General features: G+C 29.2%; 2 protein-coding genes across 5 annotated transcripts; one reads left to right on the forward strand and one right to left on the reverse strand.

Annotated features, from left to right (window-relative positions):
• The first annotated feature begins 383 nt into the window (after positions 1–383).
• Positions 384–4457, forward strand: mal (molybdenum cofactor sulfurase). Of its 4 annotated transcripts, none has more exons than XM_085485847.1 (8): positions 983–1048; positions 1117–1233; positions 1512–1668; positions 1732–2394; positions 2453–3423; positions 3507–3701; positions 3778–3995; positions 4058–4457. In XM_085485847.1, the coding sequence occupies exons 2-8, from the start codon at positions 1188–1190 to the stop codon at positions 4241–4243; spliced, it is 2436 nt and encodes an 811-aa protein (XP_085341973.1). In that variant the 5' UTR covers positions 983–1048; positions 1117–1187; the 3' UTR covers positions 4244–4457. The 4 variants fall into 4 exon arrangements, with proteins under 4 accessions (XP_029165138.1, XP_085341973.1, XP_029165139.1 ...); XM_029309306.2 differs by having other exon boundaries at positions 1117–1221; XM_029309305.2 differs by lacking the exon at positions 1117–1233 and having other exon boundaries at positions 384–1048.
• Positions 4007–5339, reverse strand: LOC114931751 (migration and invasion enhancer 1-like). The gene is made up of 3 exons (XM_029303901.2): positions 5154–5339; positions 4756–4853; positions 4007–4647 (listed from the first exon to the last, which is right to left on the reverse strand). The coding sequence occupies exons 1-3, from the start codon at positions 5192–5194 to the stop codon at positions 4484–4486; spliced, it is 303 nt and encodes a 100-aa protein (XP_029159734.1). The 5' UTR covers positions 5195–5339; the 3' UTR covers positions 4007–4483.
• Positions 5340–12390: the final 7051 nt, after the last annotated feature.

Below are 12390 nucleotides of genomic sequence, written 5' to 3' on the forward strand. Positions count from 1 at the left end.
AATAATCGTGATAGCCAGTGAATAACGCATATTATGTGTTGTGCATTGCATATTTCATGCATATATCAAACAAATTAATAAAAAAATTTGCTTATTAATTGCTAGATTAATAAATTATAAATAACTTAATAGTTTTATTACATAAAATATTGATATTATTTTATTAATTTCTATAAATGTTACATAAAAGTTACCAGTGAATTATTGATGTGTATATGAGATTAGTTTCTTTAAATATATTTTATATAAAATGCAATATTATATTTATTATATACCAATATATATTTATATATATGAAATATAAATATATATATTTATATATAATATATATATATATATATATATATGTGTGTGTGTGTGTGTGTGTGTGTGTGTTAATTGAACATTTTAACTATTTTACATTATGTACAATTATGTAATGTAGTTATATTAACGTCAGAATATAATATATTGAGAAAATATTTAAGAACATTAAATTATTGTGCAGTGATTTATATTAATATATGCAACAAGTTACAATAACGTTACTCTTTGTATGTCGAAATTTTTGCGATAAATCGCAATCGTAATAGGAGCACATACAGTGATAAAAGAAAACATAAAAAAATATATATAAAAAAAAATTCTTCTACATCATATCTACAACGATATCGTATAGAGTAAGGTCATTTAGATAATGATATCTGCTTTACCCTACACGATTCTCCTTAATTCCTCCTTAATTATTCCTACAATGTTCTGTTAGCAATGGCGTACGTTATTATTGTGTAAGTGACTCGCTCTCTCTCTTTTTCCCTGAGAAGTTTTCAAACTTTTCTGCATTAATTAATTCTCGAGCGCAATTATAGTGGATAAACTCGATTGAGTAATCGTGTATCTCCACCACTTCCCTCAGCGTACGATAATAGAGCTCTTAAAGTCGATGTGTGCACTGTAGCAAGTTTTAGTATAAGGCTTGATCACATCATGATAGAGTCGCTGGAGTTTACGCCGGTATACGACGATACCACTACAAAATTCCTGCAAAATGAATTTGCAAGACTTAAAGGTAATTAAAAATATATCTCACACACAATAACATGTATATTTTTATAAAATTCTTATTTTTTTTACCAGATATCGACATAGCATTAACTTCTTACAATTTTTTCCTGTTATTCGAGATTTAACTTTGTTATGATGACGTGATGACAAGGACAACTTGCATGATGATATATCATTTTAAGTATTTACGTAATAAATTCTGTTATTATGTACAGAATATCTCAAAACTATTAATTTTTTTTTCAACTTTTACGATTTATTTTGAATTGTTTTATATAAAATCTATATGCTGTGGTTAGTAAAATCAGTATTGGAATACTGAATTATTATAAGATAAATAATAAAAGGATTATATATCGATAACAAAATAATATATTTAATATTCATGCGCGAAATAGATGAAATGTGAATAAAATGTTATATATAATTCTCTTTCTATTACTTTATTGGCATCTTTTTTATCTCAGGCGAATGCTATGTGGATCACGCGGGTGCAACTTTATACTCGGATACACAAATTAAGAATGTTGGTGCCGATCTGCATGGTTGTCTTTATGCTAATCCGCATTCTCTCGGCATCGGGAGTTTATCGACACAGGATATTATCGAGCGCATGAGATATCGGTGAGACATCACATAAATAAAAAGAAAATGGATGATAACAAATTAATTCAAATTATGACTTAGGATTTTGAGTCACTTCAATACGACTCCCGATGACTACAGCGTTATTTTCACCTCGGGCGCTACAGCGGCTCTAAAGATAATTGCGGAAGGCTTTCGTTTCAAGGCGAATAAAAATAACGAGACAACCCGGTGTACGGGAAATTTCGTTTACGTCCAAGACAACCATACGTCGGTTCTCGGAATGCGAGATGTAGCTGCTGCTAGAGGTGCCAAGGTCATTTGTCTCGACCATAATCGGGCGTTTCGAGTCTTCAGCCAGCATGAAACCTCTCGTGATCTCGATGAACGACAGAGCAGCAATTCTCTTTTTGTATATTCCGCACAATGCAATTTCTCCGGAATGAAGTATCCCCTTAAGTGGATCGAAGATACGCATATCGGAGTGCTTTCTAGTGTTGTTGATGAACCATCGACTAGGTGGTACGTTTTACTCGACGCTGCTGGCTTCGTGCCGACGAATAATCTGGATTTATCTAATTTCAAACCAGATTTCGTGTGTGTATCTTTTTATAAAATATTCGGTTATCCCACTGGCATCGGCGCCTTGCTAGTTAAAAATTCCAGCTCGGATATCTTGGAGAAGATTTATTATGGTGGCGGGACCGTGGATGTTGCTCTCAGTTCCGAAATATTTCACAAAAAACGTCCAGTTTTACATCAAAGGTAGAAGAATCACACGTACCTACAAAATAAAAAAAATATTTAAAAATGATTTTTGCAGATTCGAAGATGGAACCGTGTCGTTTCTGTCCATCGTATCGTTGAAGTATGGGTTTGAGATACTTTCAAAACTTACCATGGATAAAATATCAATGCACGTGTTTTCTCTAGCCCGAGTCTTGTATCATTCCTTATTAACATTACATCATTGCAATGGTGAACCAGTTGTAAAACTGTACTCCGATTCTGACTATGAAGATCACAGCACACAAGGAGGTATCGTTACATTTAATCTCATCCGATCCAATGGTGAATACGTAGGATACATGGAAGTCTTAAATATGGCAGCACTATTCAAAATACATCTCAGAACAGGCTGTTTTTGTAATCCTGGTGCCTGTCAGAGACACTTATCCCTTTCTACTAAAGAAATTCTTCGAAATTACGAAGCAGGATATACATGCGGTGGTGCCGCAGATTTAATAAATGGAAAACCGACTGGAGCAGTAAGAATCTCCTTTGGATATATGTCTACGGTTCAAGATGTTCAGACAGTTTTACTTATGATCACAAAATGTTTCGTTGATAAACCATGCATCAGAAAATTTCCACAATGGTGGGAAGAATATAAAATCAGAGTCCATAAAAAATACAGACACTTTTATAATTCTAACATCATAGATTATTCTATTCTACCTATTACAAATATTGAGAAAAATATTGCAAACAATAATTTGCGAAATAATTATCATAATAAAAGTGAAGGCGATTGTGTTAGAAATTCTAACAAAATAATTAAACAAGTAAACAAATGTACTTTGCAACGATTATTTATATATCCTATCAAATCGTGTGGTGCATATGAGATTATAGATTCATGGAATCTAAATTCAAAGGGTTTAGAATATGATAGAGAATGGATGATAATAACATCATCTGGAACTTGTTTAACACAAAAACACTATGTAAATTTATGTTTGCTTAAACCTATCATTTCCAAAAAGCAGGGAATTATGAAATTAACATATCCAGGTATTAAATTTTTACAAATTTGACTTTATAGTATAGTTTAACATACTATTATTTTAGTATAAATCATAATAAAACGTTTTAAGGAATGCCAACAATTCAAATACCTTTAGAAAATACTTATGAAAACTCAACAGAACATCCTATATGTCAAAGCAGAGTATGTGGAAGTAGAGTACAAGGTATTGATTGTGGATCAGAAGTTTCCGAATGGTTAAGTTTGGCACTGGGTAAACCAAATCTTAGATTAATTCAACAAAGTGATGAGAGACAAAAGAAAGGTACAATAAAAATATAGATGTGTATTATATAAATCTAGCTGTTATTTGTATTAACTAAACTTTGTATTTTTTGCAGGAATAAATAAGACAGAACTATCATTTTCAAGTCAAGCACAGTATTTGGCAATAAATGAAACAAGTGTATCGTGGCTTGTTGATAGAGTATCTGATAATACAGATTTCAACAAAGACACAACTATACATAGATTTCGAGGAAACATTATTATAAAAGGCTGTGATGCTTTCGATGAAATGCAATGGGAATTTATTCGCATAGGAAATAATAATTTTAAAGTATGAATTAATTAAATTTATAATGTCTAAAATATATTGTTATATATATTTAATTATTACAGGTAAATGGTCCTTGTACAAGATGTCAGATGATATGCATTGATCAAACAACTGGACAAAAAACCATTGAGCCATTAAGAACGTTAGCAGAAGAATTTCATGGAAAGCTGACATTTGGAATTTATTTAACGCGACTGGAGAATACACAAATTAAACTTAAAATTGGTGATCAGATTTATTATTCTTAAATGAATAATTATATAAAATAATTTCCAAATGATTAATTATCTGAACTTTATAAACAGATTGAAATTTAACATAAACCCCAAAAAACCTCTAAATATATTTTATATCAAGCATTTATAGCAAACCATTTATAATAAATAATTAAGTTTCCTTTTATACAATAAAAAATATTGTAAAATAAAATTGTGTACCTGATTTGTAATAAAAAGTATTTGTACTGTGTACTTATTATAAATGTATTTTCATAATAATACACAGTCCGCAGCCTGTTGTTGATCAATTTTTCTCACTGGTTTACCTGCCGATACATCTTTGATCATGTCTGCAACTGCGACAAAGTCAGGAAAGGCTAGCGTTTGAAGCTTTGAATATACCAGCTCATCATTGACTTGCACTTCAAAAGATGCTAAAAAAATAATAATTAAAAATATAATAAAAATAATAATTAAATATAATAATTAAAATAATAAGTAAGTTTATATTTTAATGTGCCTTAATTGTGAAAAAAACTTACCTTGCCTTCCCGCTGCACCAGCCACAGTAACATTGGGAACATTTTTTTTTATTTCCTCTGCCAGTTCTAGAAATTGTTTCTTGTGTCCACACGAGCCACTGCAAAATAACAGTAATTTATTTATACTTATAATACACACACAGTAATTTATTTATTATATAAACCTACAAGATATATATATTTACAAATAAGTTTATCCATAAAAATTGCAATTAAAGTTGCTTGCAAAAGTTATAAAATAATGATAATCCTTATCATTATTTTATTATTATTAATTCTATATTTATAAATAAAAGATGTATGTGTATATATACGATAAATTTTGAAATTGTGTAATGTCTACATCTAACCTAAAATTAACATAGATGAATAAAAAATCTTCTCAGATAATTATATACCAATATTCAACGTCAACTTTTACGTCTGCTTCTTCCGTCATTTTATCATATTTTACGTTACAAACAATCGTTGTATTTTTAATTCGCGTAAATAGTTTATTGTTCGTTTGGCCGCTAAAAATTATATAAAATACACAGATAGCGCAACTGTCAATGTTGGTAAGATTAGGGAAGAAGAGGGAAAAATAAAGTCTGGTAGAAGACATCATGTCGATTCGAGCGCGAACCGTTTCGTATTTTTCGCGTTCATTTAAAACCATTTAAAAAAAAAAGTGAATATACAATATATATATATATTCTAAATACGACTGAGCATGAGAATTTAACATTTCTTAAAACTGGTCACTTTTAAAATTTTTCGCTTCGAAATCGACATTGATCTATCTTCGCTTAAAGATTTTTATTCGCACTTGAAAATGTCGACTGTTAAATATATTAACGTAAATGTGGCACCAGAGTTTGTAAAATTAATTTTTTAATACGGAAAACGACAGCATTTCGATCGCAAGCCTCGTCAATGTAAAAATCGAAATTTAAAATTGTGACCGAACTTAAAAATAAAGCAAATCCAAATACGCAGTATTATTTAATATCGTTTCTAATTGTGGAAAGTGATTTTCGTTTCGCTTGTAGTTGTACGCTTTAAAAAATACAGTAGTTTAAATAAAACAGTCATAATATATTATCTATAAATTTCAAAATTCTCGAATTCTGCTTTTACATAAATATATTTTCCGATTGTAAATGTTCTAAACATAAAAAATCAATTCTAAATACGACAAAACATAAAAATTTAAAATTTTTTTAAATTAAACACATTATAAATTTTTCTCTTTAACACCGAAATCGATCTATCATCGCTTAAAGACTATGAACGCACTTGAAAATGTTTTTTTAATATATATTAATGTTAATCTAACAGCTGACTATAAGGAATTAATTTTTTTAATATCGAACATGATAGTACGTCGATCGCTCGCGTCGTCAGTGGAAAATCAAAAGTTCAAGTTTTTCCCCAAATTGAAAATAACGCAAATCCAAATCAACAGTCTTATTAAGAATCGTTTATAAATGTGTGAACTGAATTTCGTTTCGCTTTAAGTTGCACGTTTTAAAAAATACAGCAGTTTAAACAAAACTGTCACAAATAAATTTTTTCAAATTGAAAATAACGCAAATCCAAATCAGCAGTCTTATTAACAATCGTTTATAGATGTATGAACTGAATTTCGTTTCGCGTTAAGTCGCACACTTTAAAAAATACAGCAGTTTAAACAAAACTGTCCAAAATAAATTTTTTTAAATTTCAAGATTTTTAAATTCTGCTTTCTACATCGATGTAACATTCGAAGGCGAATGTCCCGAACCACAATAAACGATTCTAAACACGACTGAGCATGTATATTTTACATATCTTAAAGTTTGTCACTTTTAAATTTTTCGCTTGCACATCGAAATCGATCTATCTTCGCTTAAAGACTTTGAACGCACTTAAAAATGTGTTTTTAATATATATTAATGTGAATCTGACAGCTGACTATAAGGAATTAATTTTTTTAATACCGAAAATGATAGTACGTCTATCGCTCTCGTCGTAAGTGGAAAAATCAAAAGTTCAAGTTTTTCTCCAAATTGAAAATAACGCAAATCCAAATCAACAGTTTTATTAAGAATCGTTTATAAATGTGTGAACTGAATTTCGTTTCGCTTTAAGTTGCACACTTTAAAAAATACAGCAGTTTAAACAAAACTGTCAGAAATAAATTTTTTCAAATTGAAAATAACGCAAATCTAAATCAGCAGTCTTATTAAGAATCGTTTATAGATATGTGAACTGAATTTCGTTTCGCTTTAAGTCGCACACTTTAAAAAATACAGCAGTTTAAACAAAACTGTCCAAAATAAATTTTTTTAAATTTCAAGATTTTTAAATTCTGCTTTCTACATCGATGTAACATTCGAAGGCGAATGTCCCGAACCACAAGAAACGATTCTAAACGAATGAGCATGTATATTTCACATATCTTAAAGCTTGTCACTTTTTAAATTTTTCGCTTGCACATCGAAATCGATCTATCTTTGCTTAAAGACTTTAAACGCACTTGAAAATGTGTTTTTAATATATATTAATGTGAATATGACAGCTGACTATAAGGAATTAAATTTTTTAATACCGAAAATGATAGTACGTCGATCGCTCGCGTCGTTAGTAGAAAAATCAGAAATTCAAGTTTTCCCCAAATTAAAAATAACGCAAATCCAAATCAGCAGTCTTATTAAGAATCGTTTATAGATATGTGAACTGAATTTCGTTTCGCTTTAAGTCGCACACTTTAAAAAATACAGCAGTTTAAACAAAACTGACAAAAATAAATTTTTTCAAATTGAAAATAACGCAAATTTAAATCAGCAGTCTTATTAAGAATCGTTTATAGATATGTGAACTGAATTTCGTTTCGCTTTAAGTCGCACACTTTAAAAAATACAGCAGTTTAAACAAAACTGACAAAAATAAATTTTTTCAAATTGAAAATAACGCAAATCCAAATCAGCAGTCTTATTAAGAATCGTTTATAGATATGTGAACTGAATTTCGTTTCGCTTTAAGTCGCACACTTTAAACAATACAGCAGTTTAAACAAAACTGTCAGAAATGAATTTTTGCAAATTGAAAATAACGCAAATATAAATCAGCAGTCTTATTAAGAATCGTTTATAGATGTGTGAACTGAAATTCGTTTTGCTTTAAGTCGCACACTTTAAAAAATACAGCAGTTTAAACAAAACTGTCAGAAATAAATTTTTTCAAATTGAAAATAACGCAAATCCAAATCAACAGTCTTATTAAGAATCGTTTATAGATATGTGAACTGAATTTCGTTTCGCTTTAAGTCGCACACTTTAAACAATACAGCAGTTTAAACAAAACTGTCAGAAATAAATTTTTTCAAATTGAAAATAACGCAAATCCAAATCAGCAGTCTTATTAAGAATCGTTTATAAATATGTGAACTGAATTTCGTTTCGCTTTAAGTCGCACACTTTAAACAATACAGCAGTTTAAACAAAACTGTCAAAAATAATTTTTTCAAATTGAAAATAACGCAAATCCAAATCAGCAGTCTTATTAAGAATCGTTTATAGATGTGTGAACTGAATTTCGTTTCGCTTTAAGTCGCACACTTTAAAAATACAGCAGTTTAAACAAAACTGTCAAAAATAAATTTTTTCAAATTGAAAATAACGCAAATCCAAATCAGCAGTCTTATTAAGAATCGTTTATAGATGTGTGAACTGAATTTCGTTTCGCTTTAAGTCGCACACTTTAAAAAATACAGCAGTTTAAACAAAACTGTCAAAAATGAAATTTTTTCAAATTGAAAATAACGCAAATCTAAATCAGCAGTCTTATTAAGAATCGTTTATAGATGTGTGAACTGAATTCGTTTCGCTTTAAAGTCGCACACTTTAAAAAATACAGCAGTTTAAACAAAACTGTCAGAAAATGAATTTTTTCAAATTGAAAATAACGCAAATCCAAATCAGCAGTCTTATTAAGAATCGTTTATAGATGTGTGAACTGAATTTCGTTTCGCTTTAAGTCGCACACTTTAAAAAATACAGCAGTTTAAACAAAACTGTCAAAAATGAATTTTTTCAAATTGAAAATAACGCAAATCCAAATCAGCAGTCTTATTAAGAATCGTTTATAGATGTGTGAACTGAATTTCGTTTCGCTTTAAGTCGCACACTTTAAAAAATACAGCAGTTTAAACAAAACGTTATAGATGTGTGAACTGAAATTCGTTTCGCTTTAAGTCGCACACTTTAAAAAATACAGCAGTTTAAACAAAACTGACAAAAATAAATTTTTTCAAATTGAAAATAACGCAAATCTAAATCAGCAGTCTTATTAAGAATCGTTTATAGATATGTGAACTGAATTTCGTTTCGCTTTAAGTCGCACACTTTAAAAAATACAGCAGTTTAAACAAAACTGTCAGAAATTAATTTTTCCCCAAATTTAAAATAACGCGAATCCAAATCAGCAGTCTTATTAAGAATCGTTTATAGATATGTAAACTGAATTTCGTTTCGCTTTAAGTCGCACACTTTAAAAAATACAGCAATTTAAACAAAACTGACAAAAATAAATTTTTTCAAATTGAAAATAACGCAAATCTAAATCAGCAGTTTTATTAAGAATCGTTTATAGATGTGTGAACTGAAATTCGTTTTGCTTTAAGTCGCACACTTTATAAAATACAGCAGTTTAAACAAAACTGTCAAAAATGAATTTTTTCAAATTGAAAATAACGCAAATCCAAATCAGCAGTCTTATTAAGAATCGTTTATAGATATGTGAACTGAATTTCGTTTCGCTTTAAGTCGCACACTTTAAAAAATACAGCAGTTTAAACAAAACTGTCAGAAATAAATTTTTTCAAATTGAAAATAACGCAAATCCAAATCAGCAGTCTTATTAAGAATCGTTTATAGATATGTGAACTGAATTTCGTTTCGCTTTAAGTCGCACACTTTAAAAAATACAGCAGTTTAAACAAAACTGTCAAAAATAAATTTTTTCAAATTAAAAATAACGCAAATTTAAATCAGCAGTCTTATTAAGAATCGTTTATAGATGTGTGAACTGAATTTCGTTTCGCTTTAAGTCGCACACTTTACAAAATACAGCAGTTTAAACAAAACTGTCAAAAATGAATTTTTTCAAATTGAAAATAACGCAAATCCAAATCAGCAGTCTTATTAAGAATCGTTTATAGATAGTGTGAACTGAATTTCGTTTCGCTTTAAGTCGCACACTTTAAAAAATACAGCAGTTTAAACAAAACTGTCAAAAATAATTTTTTCAAATTGAAAATAACGCAAATCCAAATCAGCAGTCTTATTAAGAATCGTTTATAGATAGTGTGAACTGAATTTCGTTTCGCTTTAAGTCGCACACTTTAAAAAATACAGCAGTTTAAACAAAACTGTCAAAAATAAATTTTTCACAATTAAAAATAACGCAAATCTAAATCAGCAGTCTTATTAAGAATCGTTTATAGATATGTAAACTAAATTTCGTTACGCTTTAAGTCGCACACTTTAAAGAATACAGCAGTTTAAACAAAACTGTCAAAAATAAATTTTTCACAATTAAAAATAACGCAAATCTAAATCAGCAGTCTGATTAAGTATTGTTTAAAGATGTGTGAACTAAAATTCGTTTCCCTTTAAATCGCACACTTTAAAAAATACAGCAGTTTAAACAAAACTGTCGAAAATAAATTTTTTCAAATTGAAAATAACGCAAATCCTAAATCAGCAGTCTTATTAAGAATCGTTTATAGAAGTGTGAACTGAATTTCGTTTCGCTTTAAGTCGCACACATTAAAAAATACAGCAGTTTAAACAAAACAGTGAAAAATTAATTTTTTCAAATTGAAAATAACGCAAATCCAAATCAGCAGTCTTATTAAGAATCGTTTATAGAAGTGTGAACTGAATTTCGTTTCGCTTTAAGTCGCACACTTTAAAAAATACAGCAGTTTAAACAAAACTGTCAAAAATGAATTTTTTCAAATTGAAAATAACGCAAATCCAAATCAGCAGTCTTATTAAGAATCGTTTATAGATGTGTGAACTGAATTTCGTTTCGCTTTAAGTCGCACACTTTAAAAAATACAGCAGTTTAAACAAAACTGTCAAAAATGAATTTTTTCAAATTGAAAATAACGCAAATTTAAATCAGCAGTCTTATTAAGAATCGTTTATAGATGTGTGAACTGAATTTCGTTTCGCTTTAAGTCGCACACTTTAAAAAATACAGCAGTTTAAAGAAAACTGTCACAGACGAATTTTTTCAAATTTCAAGATTTTTTAATTCTGCTTTGTACATCGATGTAACATTCGCAGGCGAATGTCCCGAACCACAAGAAACGATTTTAAACACGACTGAGCATGTATATTTGACATATCTTAAAACTTGTCACTCTTTAAATTTTTCGCTTCAACATCGAAATCGATCTATCTTCGCTTAAAGAATTTGAACGCACTTGAAAATGTGTTTTTAATATATATTAATGTGAATCTGACAACTGACTATGAGGAATTAATTTTTTTAATACCGAAAATGATAGTACGTCGATCGCTCGCGTCGTCAGTCGAAAAATCAAAAGTTCAAGTTTTTCCCCCAATTAAAAATAACGCAAATCCAAATCAGCAGTTTTATTAAAAATCGTTTATAGATGTGTGAAGTGATTTTCGTTTCGCTTGTACTCACACGCCTTAAAAATTACAGTAGTTTAAGAAACCTGTCAAAGATGATTTTCTTCAAATTTCAAGATTTTCAATTTGTTGTATTTTTTTTGATACAGGTTTCGATTGCGAACGTTCCAAACAATAAGAATTGATTCTAAATACAACTGAGCATGAGTATTGAAATTTCTTAAAGTCGGTCACTTTTTAAATATTTTGCTTCCAAATCGACAACGATCTATCTCCGTTTAAAATTTATTGGCACTTGCAAATATCGTGTTTTTAGTGATGTACATGTGGCATCTGAATTTAAAGAATTAATATTTTAATACGAAAACTATATTAATTAACGCTATGTGCGCGCCATTTCTCAATATTATATTAACTTTTAATAATTTTGAACTTAAATAATTTAGATTAAAAATACGTTTGTCCAAATTTTAGAATTATTTTTTTTAATATGAATATTATTATTCCTATTATTAATTTTATAGTTTCTAATATTAGTATTATTTTTTCTCAAGTTAGGTTTATTTTTTTTCAGATTAGATGTTTTTCGTAATATTTGTTTTTTTATATTAGTTAGTCGAAAAAAATAGAAGTCGCTACAGTAATTCCCTCCCGAAAAATAAAAAAAAAATTTCGAATGTAACATAAAGAAAAAATTAACTCACATTGCATTAAGTCGATTATCCAAACCTTTCTCCTTTTATACATATATCCACTTTTATATTCCACTGCTGCTCTGCTGTAATCCCATATGGTTTGGCACTGATCACTGCACTGTTTTTTCTTTTATTTTATATTTGCAATAATTATTTCTCGCACTTCACTACACACAGATGCACTTCGAAATAAACGGACGATACGGACGAAAAAATAATATCACTTGCAAATGCATTCGGCACTTTCGAGCATCCCGTTCGATCACGTTCGATATCGCATTTGCGAATAAAAATACGAACAAAATATCTGG

Source organism: Nylanderia fulva, unplaced genomic scaffold, assembly GCF_048542155.1.
Source record: "Nylanderia fulva isolate GAGA-0341 unplaced genomic scaffold, ASM4854215v1 Scaffold4, whole genome shotgun sequence".
Taxonomy (NCBI): Eukaryota; Metazoa; Arthropoda; class Insecta; order Hymenoptera; family Formicidae; genus Nylanderia; species Nylanderia fulva.